This window comes from Liolophura sinensis, chromosome 11 (assembly GCF_032854445.1).
Source record: "Liolophura sinensis isolate JHLJ2023 chromosome 11, CUHK_Ljap_v2, whole genome shotgun sequence".
NCBI classification, from domain to species: Eukaryota; Metazoa; Mollusca; class Polyplacophora; order Chitonida; family Chitonidae; genus Liolophura; species Liolophura sinensis.
The window spans coordinates 26113774-26130840 of record NC_088305.1 but is presented as its reverse complement, the minus strand read 5'-3'; the positions used below and the strand labels follow the sequence as shown (position 1 = coordinate 26130840).

Below are 17067 nucleotides of genomic sequence, written 5' to 3'. Positions count from 1 at the left end.
GGACTATTTTCGCTTTTGTAAGGGGACTATGTCGCGTGCGCGGATGGAGATGGGAGTGGTGAGGTCACGTATCATTACGCGTGTCTCAGGTACAAAAAAAAAATGGCGCGTCGTATTTTTTGAGAACCATACAGGTTGGTGCATTTTTTTTTTTTATTAGCCATAGACGACAAGCTGCTCCAAACTTCACCACAGACATTCACACCACATTCCCAGGCCCCCGCCTACTCCGATACATGGTGGTAAATGATAGGAAAATGATTAGCCCTGACAAGAGCTGTTGGGTTTTAGCCTTGATAAGGGTTGCTGGGAAATAGATATTTTTTTGACAGATATACTTACACTTTTGCTTGCAACAAGCCACAGTAGGAGTATATCCTATATCAAAGCAGTGATATGGATTTTAATGGATAAGGATTCAGTGTAACGCACACGTTGTAGTGTATCTGTTAGAGGTCTCCCCCGACCAGAGAATCCGGCAAACGTGCCACCTGGCCTGTGGCGGAGCGCGGACGTCAACGAAATCGGTCCGGCGAGCCGCACGGTTGTTGAGCGACGACCAGCCTGCCAGCCTGCCTAAACATTGTTGTCAGCCAGGCAGGCATACCATCCAACCGACCGTGCTGTTCACCGTAGACGGTCTTGTATACAGTGTTACCAACCAGTCGGGCTGTGATTAACCACGCATGATCAACCACAGCTGACAAGCCACGGCTACCTACCTATCTGGATGGTTCCTATGTATTATGTATAAAAAAAATTTTTAGGTTATAGACGACTCGTTGAAGTGATATGGTCTACTGCGTGTAATTATGTAGGTGACATTTGGATGTGTTTTTTTTTTCTACTCCATGTAGATAAGCGCGCGAGAACGAGTTATGTAAGGGGGACTATTTAGCGTGGGCGGATGATGATGGGAGTGGTTAGGTCATGTATCACTACGCGTGTCTCAGGTAAAAAAAGACAACGCAATGATGCTTGTTTTATTTTTACATATGTATACTTTTTAATTCAAGCATTAAGTCATTGGAAAACCTGTAGCTGGAAGGTGGGTTATTTCACATTCTTGTTAACATTTGGCAGTGAAGTGGAAGTACAGATTTATTGTTGTTGTCCCCTATATCACATATGGTCCAATCGCTACATGTACGACTCAACATTATTCAAGAATTTATGAGACATGCGCATAAATGGTTATTCATTCTTGAATTGCCTTCGTCATTCAAAGGTTAATCAGGAGCTTTTCGGTAATTTGGGCTGTCCTTCCCAAGATGCAGTCATTTTAATCTGCTCTGCTGTGTTTGCCTTATTTGCGCATGGCTGGGAGTGACGTCACACCTGTGACGTGTCAGGTGTGTGTCAGGTAGTGGTGGTGGTGGGTTTTTTCCACGACGGGGTGTGTATACTAGAGTGGAGTGTAGTATAATAGAGTATAGTATAGGGGGAGTGGTGGTAGTGGGAGTGAAAAAAAGAGGCAAAACGTCGGCTTGTTAAGTTGAGTGGGACAGCTCGAAAAGAGCTCTTTGTCGCCCAAAACGAACCAATGGGTGAGCGGGATTTGCCCCCAAAACGGACCTATCCGCGCGCGAGAATGGTTGGAGATGGAGATGGAAATCATGCAGGTGAAGGGAAGAAGAAGAAGCCGTTTACCTGCATGATGTGCGCCAGGGACTTCAGTCGGTGGGATGACTGGCTGCGTCACCAGCAGACGCACCACCACCCCTCACCACCATGCACACCACCAACCCCAGAAAAAAGGGTTCACCTGCCCAACCTGCGGGCGGGTGTTTTCCCGACGGGAGCATTTGGTGCGCTGCCAGCGGGAGCATGGAAAAAAACAACGAGCGTGTGTGCGATTGCCTGTGGTAAAACTTTTTACCGATTGTGGGACTGGCGTGTCCATCAACGTGGGGAACACAGCCACGTAAGTTCTTTTTTTTATTTTTTATTTTATTATTATGAACACTTTTTAACACCAACACAACATTACAGGAATGAACAAATTATCTTCGGAAGTTTAAACATGGTCGTGGTATGGACATCCCTGCCTTGCTTACTATTCATTTATTGATTTGATTGGGCAATGGTGGTGTACGTCATACTCAAGAAATGTTTACTTATACAAAGGCGACCAACATTTTGGTGGGAGGAATTTGTGCATAGCCTAGAGGACACCCACAACCATGGGCAGGTTGCTGACAGACCTCCCCATGTACGGCACGAAAGGAAGCCAGCATGAACTGGACTCACAGCGACCCCAGTGTGGAGAGGTTCCTGGGTCACATGTCATATACATGTAGTAGATTAACATATAGATTATAGTTCTAAAAACTTGTTTTCTTAACTCAGAAACTGGATAATTTGTACCAGGAATTATCAAAGAGTTCAAGTGAGTTCAATCTGGGATTAAGATAGACTGCCTTAATCCGAGACTTAATAAACACCCAAACAAGTACACTTTTATATGTACTCTATGGGTGAAACAAACGTTATCAGAAATCAGTATTTCTTTAGCTCTGTTTTCAGTAATGGTTTTCATTTCCCATGTATATGTATTTGTTCACGTGTGGATGCAGTGGGCCTCTGCGGACGCTTTACTCTATCAGTATAATATGGAATACGGGAGGTAACTGCTCCGTCTGTTGTTGATGTACTTCCGGTCTTATCATGAACGTCTGCTGTTCGGTACTGTTGCCATCTTGCAGAAGCCGCTTTCATCGCTACAACAAACAGCAGTCAGAAAAGCAGAAATTGTAAGTGCACCTCCTGAAGAGTAAGCCCAAACGCTGCGTCTTCAGATAGCGTTCGGATTTGTCACTGATTCCTTACAGCCATGGTCGATCCCAGAATCAAGCCTATAGTAATCAAGGCGGGTGTGGTCACCAGGTAAGTCTGACTTTTACTCAGACGTGTCATGTATACTTAACAGGTTCTGTATATTAAACCAGCAGTATAATTGATCGATACAGATGATAGAAAATTAAACTGAAATTTCAAAATGAAAAAAGAAAAAAAATTAACTCTATTTGTCAAAATATACGGTCTTTATTATAACACATTATAATACAAACCTTTCTCATGCGAGCCATGTTTAGGCAGGTGTTTAGTTTCCAGGCCCTAATCTAAGTTATACGTGTATATCCATGTCTGAAAGATTGAAATGCCGGATCAATATACATGTACCGTAGGTCATCCATGGCTGATCACATGATCTGTTGGAAGCGTTCCACAGGTGGGTCGGGGTGGTTGGCATAGCTGGCATAGCATGGAGCTGTTGGAGCTGCTCCACTCGACTTTAGAAGCCGACGTTTTGCTCCTTGTCGCGCTCATTGGTCTGTCTTGGACGTCGCAGTGCAAAAGTTTGCCTGGAACATGATAAGCTGTTCTAGAAGACAATGCAGAAGCTAGAACCACGCGAAAACAAAATTTGGTTTTTTTATTTTTGAATATTACACAGGACAATGCCTGTTGTCAAATCGATGTCAGCGATAGTAGATTGGATTCGGGTCATTTTCAATCACCCAGATAGTTGGTATAGCCGAACACTCACTGAAGTATAAACACATGCCATATTTCGTACTATGAATGGTTCAATTTTCGATACTTGAGACTCGCGGGTGAACTGCTTTTCGCAGTGGCACAGCGAGTACTACATAACCGTATGCCTCCAAGTTATCAGCTTATTTTTTCACCTATATGTTGCCTTACACGTTTCTGTGATCATATTCTTTGGATTTGGTGTCTTTTCTATGTACATTGGAATAAAACAATAATTGTTGGACATCATAGATGGCGCTGTAGGGTTCTTCTCACATTTCGTACTATGAACGGTTCAATTTTCGATACTTGAGACTCACGGGTGAACTGCTTTCGCAGTGGCACAGCGAGTGCTACATAACCGTGCCCCTCCAAGTTATCAGCTTATTTTTTTACCTATATGTTGCCTTACACGTTTCTGCGGTCATATTCTCTGGATTTGATGCCTTTTCTATGTAAATTTGAATAAAACAATAATTATTGGACATCATAGATGGCGCTGTAGGGCTCTTCTAAGTCCACGCACGTGCGTGGCAAAGTCCAGTTTGCCTACTTCTAGTTCGTCAGCAGTGGGACAAGCAGGGTTTAGTAGGGTGTAGGTATGGCGTCCGCGGAGGAGGCTTTGCCACATCGTGTGACCCGGGAGCCAAACGAAGCCTTGCTGAACCTTACGGCGAGAACAGGATACACCATACGGCGAGAAAAATGGGAAAGAAAGTACGGCGGTCCACCTCCCGACTGGGAAAGCCGGGCTCCTTTAAAGGATTGTGGAATTTTCGTCGGAGGTATTCCAAAAGACTGTTACGAAGACGAGCTCGTTCCAGTATTTGAGAAGATAGGAAAGATTTACGAACTGAAACTCGTAACGAACCGCCGCTTTGGACCCCATAGAGGATATGGATTCGTTACATACACTAACAAAGAACACGCGAATCAAGCGGTAAAGGAGCTTCACAACTACGAAATTCATAAAGGCCAGCTCTTGTGTGTTCGCAACTCTTCTGTAAGTCATGTAATTTCCACTATAGAAACTTTTTTGGTTGTCTCTTCGTTGCAAATTAAAACACATTTAATTGCCAATGTAGACGGCACCAGACGTCGGAAATATCGGTTGGTTAGTTGTAAAATTCACGAGTAGGTACCACAGTCCAAACAGATTTGACCTTTATGTAAGCCGTTATTTGAAAAGTTATAATTGAACTAAAATTTTTTGTATCAGAGGGGTATTTTGTGTGGGTGGATATGTGTAAAATGTCTCGTAACTTCTTGCAATTTCTTATCGTCTGCTCTTTCATTTTCCGTCACTAGAAGGTGGTGTGCGCGCGTGCAGCATTTGTTGCATTTTCTGTCATGAGAGGGTGGTGTGCGCGCGCGCGCGCAACATTTCTTGCAACAAGTGATTTCTTTTGTATGGGAGGCTGTGGTGATAATTAATATAGTCACTTATGGCTGAAAAGCACTGATGCGTCGTCATCTTTTACATTAATATTGTGCATATTTGTATGACTGGAATAATATTTATGTTGTGCATATTTGTATTACAGAAGGTGGTTTTGCACGTGGGGAACCTTATGTCGACAACTACAGAAGACAAAATTAGAAAGCTGTGCAGTCAAGTTGTGGGAAGAGACAACGCTGTGGGAAGAGTAAAGAAGATAAGAGATTATGCATTCATTCGTTTTAGCGACAAAGATGCTGCTATCAAGGCCATGGCTAAACTTAATGGTGAGAAAAATTATTTATTTTGGAGTTGTGTTGATTGGTTTTGGATAAATACAAATGCATTAACGGAAGTATATTTTTTCTATCGGTAGGCGAATGTAGTTTTTGTGTGCATTTATAGAGTGTGATATATTTCCATTCGGATAGTTCTGTTTCTGATAAGTAAAAGTTCATTTTCGTTTGTCAGTCGCGTGTGGCACATTAGTATGTTTTAACTAGTTTTTCCACTTGATTGATGTTTACAGAAAATTACATGATAGAATATCCACCAACATCTAAGGGAGAATATTGGGAAAACATGCTAACTCAAGTAATTAAGATGAAACAGTGAATAACTGACGCATCGCTTGCCTATAGGATGTTTGATACTCCAACTACGTACAGGAAATGGCTCACATTTATGGGACAGACTTACATATATTTACAGAAGAGCACATACAGTATAAATTCACACTTCAAAACATAAGGTGTGGGCATTCTCTAGAATATTTGTTTGGATAAATTTCTGTATAAATTGGCTTTTATGGTAGCTTATTATTAACTTAATATCACCCCTCATTCAACATGGATGGGAAGGTCTGCCAGCAACCTGTGAATGGTTGTGGGTTTCCACCAGGCTCTGCCTGGTTTCCTCATGCTATAATGCTGATCACCGTCGTATAAGTGAAATATTCTTGAGTACAGCGTAAAAACGGGCCAATCAATAAATCATTCAGCATGAAAAGAAGCTGTTGAACATTAAATGATCAAATGTTTAAAAGAGGGAAGTTGTTTCAACAGTTACATGTAATAGGCTGAATATTGAACCCAAGATCCCGGGACCATTTTGCCGGGAATTTTTTGAGAAAATAAGAAGTTTTCTTTGGGAGAAACTCTAGGTAGACTGTATCTGGAACACTTTTTTAACTGATGTGTAGCATTTGTACTACGTCCTCATTCTTTCAAGAAATAAAATTAAAGGAAGATCAAGGTGAGAAGGCGTTATATAATAAGTCATGTATATTTCTCTCTAGGAATGAATGTTGAAGGTGCTTACATTGAGGTTGCATGGGCAAAAGGAAGAGAGCGGGTAAGAAATCATTTGGTCAATGTTGCTGCCACATCGTGAAAATCGTCTCAAATGTGTAATTCAGGACAGCCCAGCGATCATCCTCTTCCATAGGTTAAGTTTGTTTGCAACATAGTATGTGGAGTGAACTGTGTTAAGTTGGAAGAGTTCAAATGTTTTCAAATTGAGAGTTTGTGGAAGGTATTTGGTCGGAAACCGGGACCTGTCCACATTTTTCCCCCATCAGCTTTCTTTCACCATTGTAAACTCATCTGTCGTGTATGTGTGAAGTAAGCTTTGCATATAAAAACCAAATTATTTATATATATTTATATCAGGTAAATAATTGAATTTTACTACTGATGAAAATTCTTTATTGCGGGTTAATCAGGACCGACACTTGGGTGAGGTTGATAGAGCATACAACAGAGGCTCGGAAGCGTTGAAATCTTGGAAGCAGAAAGAAGTATCACCTGTCAGGGTAAGAGTTCCTCATGTGGTAGGATAACATTATTTGTTGTGTCAACCATTGAAGGTATATTCCCCTTCACAATGAAGAGAAACTAACTATTAGGGAGACAATCCACTCAGAACTACACATGTAATTATACTCACCTGGGCCACGAGTGGAAGGGTAAGGGGTTCTCATATGTCAGCATAAGAGTTTCTGGTATGTAAGCATACGGGTTTCAGATCCGGTATGCAAGGGTAGGGAATGCCACTGATGGCTTATGATGTTGAAATTTTCCAGTGTGTAGAAATATTGAAGGCCTTGGACTGCCACTTGGGTGAGGTTGATAGAGCATACAACAGAGGCCAGGAAGCGTTGGAATCTTGGAAGCAGAAAGAAGTATCATCTGTCAGGGTAAGAGTTCCTCATGTGGTAGGCTAGGGGGTTCTGTTATGTCAGGGTAAGAGTTCCTCGTATGTTAAGGTAGGTTGTTCTCATATATCTGTAGGGGGTTCTCATATATCTGGGTAGGAGGTTCTCATATGTCAGGGTAAGAGTTCCTCATATGTCGGGGTAGTGGGCTCTGTTATGTCAGGGTAAGAGTTCCTCGCATGTTAGGGTAGTGGGCTCTGTTACGTCAGGGTAAGAGTTCCTCATATGTTAAGGTAGGGGGTTCTCATATATCTGGGTAGGAGGTTCTCATATGTCAGGTGTGTGTGAAGTAAGCTTTGCATATAAAAACCAAATTATTTATATATATTTATGTCAGGTAAATAATTGAATTTTACTACTGATGAAAATTCTTTATTGCAGGCTAATCAGGACTGCCACTTGGGTGAGGTTGATAGAGCATACAACAGAGGTCAGGAAGCGTTGGAATCTTGGAAGCAGAAAGAAGTATCATGTGTCAAGGTAAGAGTTCCTCATGTGGTAGGATAGGTGTGAAGTAAGCTTTGCATATAAAAACCAAATTATTTATATATATTTATATCAGGTAAATAATTGAATTTTACTACTGATGAAAATTCTTTATTGCAGGCTAATCAGGACTGCCACTTGGGTGAGGTTGATAGAGCATACAACAGAGGCCCGGAAGCGTTGGAATCTTGGAAGCAGAAAGAAGTATCATATGTCAGGGTAAGAGTTCCTCATGTGGTAGGATAGGTGTGAAGTAAGCTTTGCATATAAAAACCAAATTATTTATATATATTTATATCAGGTAAATAATTGAATTTTACTACTGATGAAAATTCTTTATGGCAGGCTAATCAGGACTGCCACTTGGGTGAGGTTGATAGAGCATACAACAGAGGCCCGGAAGCGTTGGAATCTTGGAAGCAGAAAGAAGTATCATATGTCAGGGTAAGAGTTCCTCATGTGGTAGGATAACATTATTTGTTGTGTCAACCATTGAAGGTATATTCCCCTTCACAATGAAGAGAAACTAACTATTAGGGAGACAATCCACTCAGAACTACACAAGTAATTATACTCACCTGGGCCACGAGTGGAAGGGTAAGGGGTTCTCATATGTCAGCATAAGAGTTTCTGGTATGTAAGCATAGGGGTTTCAGATCCGGTATGCAAGGGTAGGGAATGCCACTGATGGCTTATGATGTTGAAATTTTCCAGTGTGTAGAAATATTGAAGGCCTCATATGTGTAGTATAATGCCTTAGCCTTTCAGGCCGTTGATTAAAAAATGATTAGAACTACATGCTAAAAATCTTTAATAATAACTTTTTTTTAATCAGTGTATAATACTATATTCAAGAATTGTCACATTATTCCACCACGATCAGGTTTATGGATGGAGGAAATTGGAGTAAGACCTGGATTTGTACATGAATTTATAGGTCATGGGCTCTGTTATGTTAGGGTAAGAGTTCCTCGTATGTTAAGGTAGGGGGTTATGCATGCTTTGGTTGTATGACAAGTGTACTTGATACTGTGACAAATTTTTCAGGGCTATGGCTATGATCCTAGTTACTCGCCTCCATTGTATTACAACCCGATGTCTCCACCACCCGCAAGGTAAGAACTATTTTGGCCTGAAATCCACAACTCTGTTCACCTGATATAAGAATACAGATGAGAATCCAGCACAGCAGATGATCTGGCAGTCAGAATAGAGTTGTATTCTTGGAATTTTTATAAAAATCAGTTAGCTTAGAACAATATTTGCGGAATTAAGAGCATAGGTTGTCATATTCCACCGTGTGTGTCCAGTTTGTCTGTTTAATATCAGGGTTCTCAGAAGTGTCAGATGCTCTGTCATTTGTGTGCTTCAGACCAGGAACAGGATATTTGTCTTTGGTTTTAAATCATTTCAGTTGTGATCATCTATGATGAAATCTTAGATAACCTAAGATTAAATTTTACCTTATGATTTGTCTGTAATAACTGTAACTGTAAATAAGCATATGCAAGTGGTTTTTACAAAGTACAGTATTGTAGCTCTCCTGCTGATATGCTAATGGATACAGAGTACAGAGTGAGAACTAGAAAAATGACATGGGTAAGTCTACTTTGGCAACTGAAATCCAAAATGAGGTAATGACGGATTTCAGTTGGAAGGTGCTTCACACGGAGCAGAAATATTTGCAAGACTGTGCAAGGCATAGCTTTATTGAAAACAGGCGATTTTATTGAATGGTAGGGGCTTGCTTTTTGCCAAGAATTAATGTGAACTTCGTACCACCTGTGACCTATATTCTTTAATTGTCACTCTGTAGCTTTCCATTCAACAGCATACATGTAGGAAAGGTACACTACCATATTTAGTGGTTTTACCATTGTGGTTGATAGAGTCATTTGACGTGAAAGAAGTTGCATTTATGTGTTATCCATGCAATGTCCTCAAAAAAACGTTTTATGAGCTTCTTACATGTAAGTATACAAAGAAGCATTAAGTTTCATCAACCAAACCTGAATAGCTCAATATATTTGATTTTATGTGAACATCTCAGGAGGAAAAGCAGGAAGAAGAAACTTTAAGAAGGCTCAGTCACATAATTTTTACCATGAAATAGCTGGAATATTTGTGCTTTTTTGTACTGTTAGCAGGGCGTTGGCAGGGCGAGGTCCCATGGGCATCAGAAGCCCTGTGCGAGGCCGGGGGATGATGCTGAGGGGGTGTGGCTTTAGGAAACATCCAGCGGAGGTGTGTATCGTTGTCAATGCAGAAGGTTTCCGGTCCCATATCCCATTAAAAAGTTGCGCATTGCAACTTATTCTGAAGCATGCTTAAAGGATTACGCAGTCTTAAAATCTATAATCTGCCTACGCCGTACTAAAAGACATGAACCGATTGTGCAATTAACCAGAAGGTGAGTTAGTTCAGTTTCGTTGAAGATGGGTGTTTGTTTAAACTTTGAAGTAACAGGGAACATACTTAGAAACTAATTCTTATCTAATATTTCCTATACATGTAATGAGTTTTGAATTAAATTTCGTTAATCAGGTGTGTTAATAGCTAAAAAATTGGCTGTTTTGTTATCATTGAAAGTTGTCATAATGCAAGGCTCTGTGTTGAACCTTTGACCATGATTTTGTTTTGTGGAAGAATTTTTTGTTTTACTAATTACCTTTAATTTATAGCCCGATTGCCCTAGTGAGGCTTCAGTAAATCAAGAATGTCATGCATGTAACGATGTTCACTATAGGTGCTCGATGACCTTTGTCAGAAGAATGGATGGGGAAGTCCTGTATACCAGCTTCATTCTCTCATGGGAAGGGGTGGAAGTGGTGCCCAACAGCTCTTAGAGCTCTTTTTGTACAAGGTACTACCATAGGTTTCAACAAAATGTTGATAAGAAACTTGTTTGAAGAGATAAGAATCAAGTTCTTTTTGCTGGAATGTAACTTTTTTTATTATTTATTTATACAATTAATCATGTCCATGTGTACCAGAAAGAATAAGAAGTAAATTATCTTATAAAAATAATTGATCTGAAGTAAATCGAAAAAAGAATGTCGTGGTTGGGGTTTATACATGTATAAGTATATGTAGAAGTTGATGTTAGGCATTTACATTGTTAATCTATGGTAAAGTACATTTGTCTTTCAGATCACCATACCAGCTCTCGGTACTCAGTTTCCAAATCGTAATCCATTTACCCCAAATAAACTGTGTCCTACTGTTGAGGGGGCAAAGGTTTTTGCAGCAGAGTACACTTTGATGCAGTTAGGTGTGCCTCTTGAAGGTAAAGTTAGTGTCCAGATAAAAAAGGAAAGACAAACAAATGCTTCACCGCCCAAGCTCTACCCTTTTTCACTTATGATACCTCATTGAATAAGTGGCCATTGTATGCTTTGATGTCTTGTTTCTTTCCTGAACCAGCTTTGCTTCTTGATTTAAGAAAGTAAGAGCTATCTCATGTTACATGTTTGTAACAGTATATGAAAAGTATAAAAAAACTTCTTTACTGGATCATATGTAATAAGACATGCTGCAAAAAACTTAATTGCTGGAAATTACTATTCATAGCTGAGCTGTTTGCCGTTATGTAAGCACTTGTGACATGCATCAGGTATTGTGTGTGTTAGCAACTCGTTTGAAGAATGAATGGTTAAATACTCACATACATACACGCATGCGGTTACCCAAGTATATTTTGAATGAATATTAGCCAGGAAAGTAACTATTTGCATAACTAGAATTGTCAGAGTTTATTGTTTTGTGCTGCAGCCCTAGAGTTCATTAGCCCACCATGTCCTTACACCCAGCCGAGCTATGCCAACCACCCCGACCCACCTGTGGAACGCTTCCAACAGATCCTGTGAAAAGCCATGGATGACCTGGTTTTTTTCTGTTTTTTTTCTCTCATTTCTGATAACCAATATGACCCTGGGCTAGAAAGGGGCGTGACCTTGGACGAGATGCCCGTATCAGAGTGGACTTGTTAAATGACTTCTTCCTTCTTCGAATCTTCTTGTTCCCGGAGTTGTAACGGGTCACATGTGATGTAAAATATCAGATGAAAACTGATGAATATCAGATGAATATAAAACACGTATTCTATTAATCCCACATAAAATTAGCATTAGACTAACAGTATATTATGTTGAATATGGCAGAATATTATATTGTAATAACACAATACATTCCAGCATCATTCAGATCACAGATTTTCTGTTAAAAATAACAGATTAATTTTTCGAATGTATACCTTCTGCTATTGTAGGAACTTAACTTTATACAGAGGCTAGGTCTCTTCGATGGTCATTTGGCAATCTCTACTAATAGAGCCAGACATTTTGACACCTGCTTTGACCGGTCTTTTCAAAGTCAAATTAGCTGTTCAGCACACCCATTTATCATTTATTTTCAATATCATTTTTATCATTTACACGTATGGGCTTTGTTAGGTTCCCCATAGCAAGTACTGCAAGTTTATGTTTCGGTATATCCTTTTGTATTTCAGATTTTTGATAGAAAAGAATAAAACATTGAAAAAAAGAATTTTTTTAATATAACCTGGTAGTTGTTTTCTCCTTCATGGTCATTTGGTTGTCTTGTGTATATGTGTGTTAAGATTAGTGGATAAAGAATAATTGAATTTAACCGTTTAAGAAATGGCTGTTACATATCTTGCTTAAATATGTGGATGTTGGTGAAAATATAGATGCTGAAAATATGTGTGAAATACCATCACATTGATCTCCTCCAAGTTTCTTATAAGCTTCGAGATTTTCTGATCCAAGTTTTTTCTCTTTTTTTTTTCCCCTATACTCTACTGTGCTCTATTCCACTACATCGCCTATATATAGTATAGAGTAGAGTAGAGTATAGTATAGTATAGTAGAGTCTCCAGTGTGCATGTATGTTTGGGTGTGGTGTCGATCCATCCATCCCTACCACAACCAGCAGGTAGACAGACAGGCAGATCACCCAAAAAAAATCCCACCGACAGGGTCTACGGTTCATAACACCGACCCCCCTACCTGCAGCAGTGAGCCTTCCTGGGCGAACAGTGTTGCAAAGACACGCTGAACGATCCTACCCACCAGCCGACCTACAGTCAGGCCAACAATGTTGTCAGCTGTGCTTTGTTTTGACACGTGGTTTTTGTTTGGACACGTGGTTTTTGGTTTTGCTCGGCTGCGCCTTGTATACATTGTATACATTGTTGCCAGCCAGCCAGCCAGCTGGTGCGTCCATACATAATACATAGGAGCTATCGGGATAGATACCAGCCCGTGATATCACCCGTGACCTAACCACCCCCATCACCATCCGCCCACGCTAAATAGTCCTCCTTACATAACTCGTTCTCACACGCTTATCTACATGAAGTAGAAAAAACACATCCACTTTTTTTTTAGTGCTTAGATTTAGAAATTACTCTTTCGGGAGGAGTTGGTTGGCCCTGAAAAGGGCCGTCGGAAGTGTCACAAGAGCACAGGAGCACAGGAGCAGGGTGTGTAGAGTATCCATAGCACCGTTCTACAGATCTAAATAGGTGGTCGTCGAATGGCGTCGGTGCACGTTTGACCGTGCCGTCGTAACTCCCACAGTGTCCGAAAACTCTTCTGGCACACCTGGCAGGTGAAAGATCGAGCATAACACCCCATGTCTTTGATATAGCTGAAATGCCGCTGGTACAGGTTTAACCGCAGGGTAGGGGGAGAATAGCGCTCGGCACTGCGGTGAATGAGTTGTGCTGAGTACGACCTGTCCATGGGGATGAGCTGGTAGACTTGAATGTTCACTTGAAACAGGCTTTCCACCGTGTCCAGCGCACTGAGCGGTACCCCGCGGAAATACCTCGGCTCCATCTCCATTTCCTCCAGATACCTGCGGTAATACACCCCAGCCTGGCGTTCGCAGTTTTGGGGGTTGGCCTGGTCTAGATGGATGGCTAGACACCGAAACAAACACAAATAGTCCCTGTAAGGACCGTTATTTCCACCCACCAACGTGTATAACCCCTTGTTTCCTTTCAGGTGAGAGATTTTCTTTTCTTCTTCTTCTTTCAGCGAGGCATCCCCCGCTAAACTCACTTGAGCTTGACTCGTGCTGGGTTTGTTGTCGTCGGTGGTGGTGGTGGTGGTGGTAGATGAAACAGGTCTCTGTAACATAGAAGGGTGTAGACGTTATAACCTAGGTAAACCCTAGACATACTCTATATACATACTATTGTACATATGTACATATGTTCCGCTAAAAAATTTTAGAATACATATAATACATAGGAGCCATTCCGATAGATATCAACCCTGGCATGACACACTGACACACTCTCCCATACTATTTGGCGGTCGTCTCAAGGATGGTAAATGAGTGCCCGATTTAAATAACAACAAATCATAATTAATTTTCATGAGATATTGTAAATTAAGTGAAATAAAGTCATACAATGTGTTTAAATGAATTGTGACATGAGTTTGCTTTACACAAATATGAACTAAATGAAATAAATCTATATATATATACTGATACAATTGTTAACTCTGCAAGACCCCTATACAGTTTTGGAACAAAAATAAAGAAAATTACTATATATTACTCTTTCCAGATTTCCAGACACGTATTGTCGTTTGACATTTAGAGTTACGCCCCTTATTTCCATTATTCCAACAAAAGTAGTCGCCCCTGCCCCTTTTTTTTATACTTTTCATATACTGTTACAAACATGTAACATGCGATAGCTCTTACTGTCTTCAATTAACTTTCAAGAAGCAAAGCGGGTTCAGGAAAGAAAGAAGACATCTAAGCCTATTTTTTGTTTTTATCGGCTGCATAGTAATTTTCAGCAATGAAATGCAGCATGTCTTATTGTATACGATCCAGTAAAGAAGTTTTTTTTTTATACTTTTTTTTCATATACTGTTACAAACATGTAACATGAGATAGCTCTTACTGTCTTAAATTAACTTTCAAGAAGCAAATTACTCCCCCTAATTCATCCCCAGCCTGAAACAAACAAATCATGTACATTTATTGTGCGCATGATTTTTTTGGAAACGGACCCTTTTTATCACCAAGTCTGAGATGACCAACGCTGAACGCGGAAAGCAACTACTCATACATGCACATGATTCAACATTTGGACTTCAAAGACTATCCCCAAATTCAACATACTCGTCGTTATTTAAAACGAAATAGTATGCAAAGAAACGAAAATGAAAAAAAAATCAATGCCCACCAACAAAAATGAAAAAATGTCGACTGGCTGATATGAGGCTCGAACCCGTGACATTCGCGTTATTAGCCCAACGCTCTGCCGGCTGAGCTAACCAACCATTCATGGAATACGGTGGCTTTTCAACCTCCATAATCAAGCGGCGTCTTCGTGGGTTAGTAGGTCACTCAACCTGCTGTTTGGGGTGGAGAAAAATAAAATAAAATAATAAAAAAAAAAAGAACTTACCGAGTCGTGTTTCCCACGTTGATGGGTCCGCCAATCCCACAACCGGTAGAAAGACTCACCGCAGTCTTCGCAATGCCACACACGTTCTCGTTTGTTGCCATGGCGCTGTTGATGGCGGATCAAATGTTCTCGGCGAAAAAACGTCCGGTCACAGGTCGGACAGGTGAATCTTTTGTTTGTCTGGGGCTGATGCTGCGTCCGCTGGTGCCGGAGCCAGTTATTCCGCCGGGTAAAATGCTGGGCACACACCCGGCAAAAATACTTCTCCGTCGTCTTCTTTTCCTTATCGCCGTGCTGTGTTTTAGCATGTCGTCGCCAGTTATCGCGTCGGGTGAATCCTCGATCGCACACCTCGCAGGTAAATAGCTTCTCCGTCTTCTTCTCCTCCAACGTCTTCTTCTCCATATTAACCTCGAAATCCTCTTGATCCATCGTTGCTTGTTTACTCGGTCGCTCGCTCGCTCGCTCGGTCGGTGTCTTCAGGTGAAGTGATCTGCTACTGCTGCACCTGTCTTTTATCCTATCCACGCGGAAATTCACCACGCGCTGATTGGTTCGTTTTTTTCTTACGTAACCTCTTCTCGCACGCTGATTGGTTCGTTTTGCGGGTCCCCCATTGGGCCGTTTGGGGGCAAATCCGGCTCACCCATTGGTTCGTTTTGGCGCCCGGGAGCTCTTTTCGAGCTGTCCCACTCGACTTTACAAGCCGACGTTTTGCCTCTTTTTTTTCTCTCTTTTTTCCCTATACTGTTATACTATACACTATATCACACTCGTCTATACACATATGTCCCGCGGTGTGGGGAAAAACCCACAACTGGGGGATGACGTCACACCTACCAGCCCTTCGGGCTGGCAGGTGTGACGTCACCACCACATCACCACAAAAAAACAACTCCCCAAACCACAAAAACTGCCTCCCCAATACCGAACGTAAGTCACATTCCTAACTACTTGTGCATATATGTAAGTCACACGTAGGAAAATTCGTCAGTAACTAGCCAATTTATACTTTGTAAAATTTATGGAAAATGGTTTCCTACGATCCCTTTCAAAGACTATACTCCAGACGGTTTAAAATCCTATATACAAAACTGAGTAAAGATGTAAAAAGAAAGTAAGTAAAGAAAGATGCAATGGAGTAACACCCAATCAAAATATGATACAGTCATATCGTTATACGAGATAACTCTTGACATGTCGGCAAGGTGTATACGAATGACTGTGGCCCAGTTTTGGAAGCCTGTAGGCTATATCTGATATGTAAACGTGTCCCAGTTTGAATACGCTACATGTGGACCAGCTTGTGAATAAAGACTACAGTGACATTGTTATATACGGGTTATGGCGAAGACAGTTATACCAACTGTAACACTAAACAACAATCAGCAGCTTCCGTTCGTTGGCCTTGGGACTTTAAAGGTATGTTGCGTTTTACAGAGCGATAATTTGAGCGGATCTAGCTTGGTAAGTGGTTATGTATCATGAATCACGGTGTTGCTCTCCTGTTGATCACTGCGCTTATAAATGATCACACTTATATATGTTGCGTTTATCAGAGAGATAATTTGAGCGCTCACTGTCATCCTTGGTAAGCGGTTATATATGGATCACGGTGTAGCTCACTTCTTGATCACTGCGCCTATAAATGATCACTTCCGTAGAGATTTACAGAGAGATAATTTGAGGGCTCTGCTTAATTCTTGGTAAGGCTCTGTATGCATGACGGTGTAACAATCTTCTTGATCACTGCCTTCACATGTGATACATGATTACTTATACATGAATACAGTGTTATTCGCTTTGATCGTTTCTGTTTTATTCATTTATATTCATAGCTATTGTAGAACCATTAAAGCGTGGCCCAGAATATTAAGTGCTGTGCATTGATTTATCTGATTGGTTTATATACTCATTTATTTTTCAAAAGTGACC

The 17067-nt window shown here is 40.8% G+C and overlaps 3 protein-coding genes across 6 annotated transcripts; 2 read left to right on the top strand and 1 right to left on the bottom strand.

Moving 5' to 3' along the window:
* Positions 1-1543: 1543 nt before the first annotated feature.
* LOC135478251 (gastrula zinc finger protein XlCGF52.1-like) lies at positions 1544-2777 on the top strand. Its single transcript, XM_064758524.1, has 2 exons — positions 1544-1924; positions 2706-2777. Exons 1-2 carry the CDS (start codon positions 1544-1546, stop codon positions 2775-2777), a joined length of 453 nt encoding a protein of 150 aa, XP_064614594.1.
* On the top strand, positions 1615-12188 carry LOC135477913 (APOBEC1 complementation factor-like). Of its 4 annotated transcripts, XM_064758131.1 has the most exons (14): positions 1615-1924; positions 2706-2886; positions 5082-5262; positions 6273-6328; positions 6699-6788; positions 7059-7172; positions 7572-7670; positions 7797-7895; positions 8022-8120; positions 8724-8791; positions 9821-9920; positions 10423-10539; positions 10827-10962; positions 11448-12188. In XM_064758131.1, exons 3-14 carry the CDS (start codon positions 5109-5111, stop codon positions 11540-11542), a joined length of 1227 nt encoding a protein of 408 aa, XP_064614201.1. In that variant the 5' UTR covers positions 1615-1924; positions 2706-2886; positions 5082-5108; the 3' UTR covers positions 11543-12188. The 4 variants fall into 4 exon arrangements, with proteins under 4 accessions (XP_064614201.1, XP_064614198.1, XP_064614200.1 ...); XM_064758128.1 differs by lacking the exons at positions 1615-1924; positions 2706-2886 and adding an exon at positions 3295-4477; XM_064758130.1 differs by lacking the exons at positions 1615-1924; positions 2706-2886; positions 7059-7172 and adding an exon at positions 3295-4477.
* A 1025-nt stretch (positions 12189-13213) lies between these two features.
* On the bottom strand, positions 13214-15564 carry LOC135478250 (zinc finger protein 39-like). The gene is made up of 2 exons (XM_064758523.1): positions 15133-15564; positions 13214-13831 (listed from the first exon to the last, which is right to left on the bottom strand). The coding sequence occupies exons 1-2, from the start codon at positions 15562-15564 to the stop codon at positions 13214-13216; spliced, it is 1050 nt and encodes a 349-aa protein (XP_064614593.1).
* Positions 15565-17067: the final 1503 nt, after the last annotated feature.

Bases quoted from the DNA above. Each gene is read 5' to 3' on its own strand.
- LOC135478251 (XM_064758524.1), top strand. From the start codon at position 1,544: ATGGGTGAGCGGGATTTGCCCCCAAAACGGACCTATCCGCGCGCGAGA. The intron at 1,925-2,705 runs GTAAGTTCTTTT...GCCATCTTGCAG, and splicing joins AACGTGGGGAACACAGCCAC to AAGCCGCTTTCATCGCTACA.
- LOC135477913 (XM_064758128.1), top strand. From the start codon at position 4,139: ATGGCGTCCGCGGAGGAGGCTTTGCCACATCGTGTGACCCGGGAGCCA. The intron at 7,671-7,796 runs GTAAGAGTTCCT...TCTTTATTGCAG, and splicing joins AAGAAGTATCATGTGTCAAG to GCTAATCAGGACTGCCACTT. The intron at 8,121-8,723 runs GTAAGAGTTCCT...CAAATTTTTCAG, and splicing joins AAGAAGTATCATATGTCAGG to GGCTATGGCTATGATCCTAG.
- LOC135478250 (XM_064758523.1), bottom strand. From the start codon at position 15,564: ATGGATCAAGAGGATTTCGAGGTTAATATGGAGAAGAAGACGTTGGAG. The intron at 13,832-15,132 runs GTAAGTTCTTTT...TCTATGTTACAG, and splicing joins AACGTGGGAAACACGACTCG to AGACCTGTTTCATCTACCAC.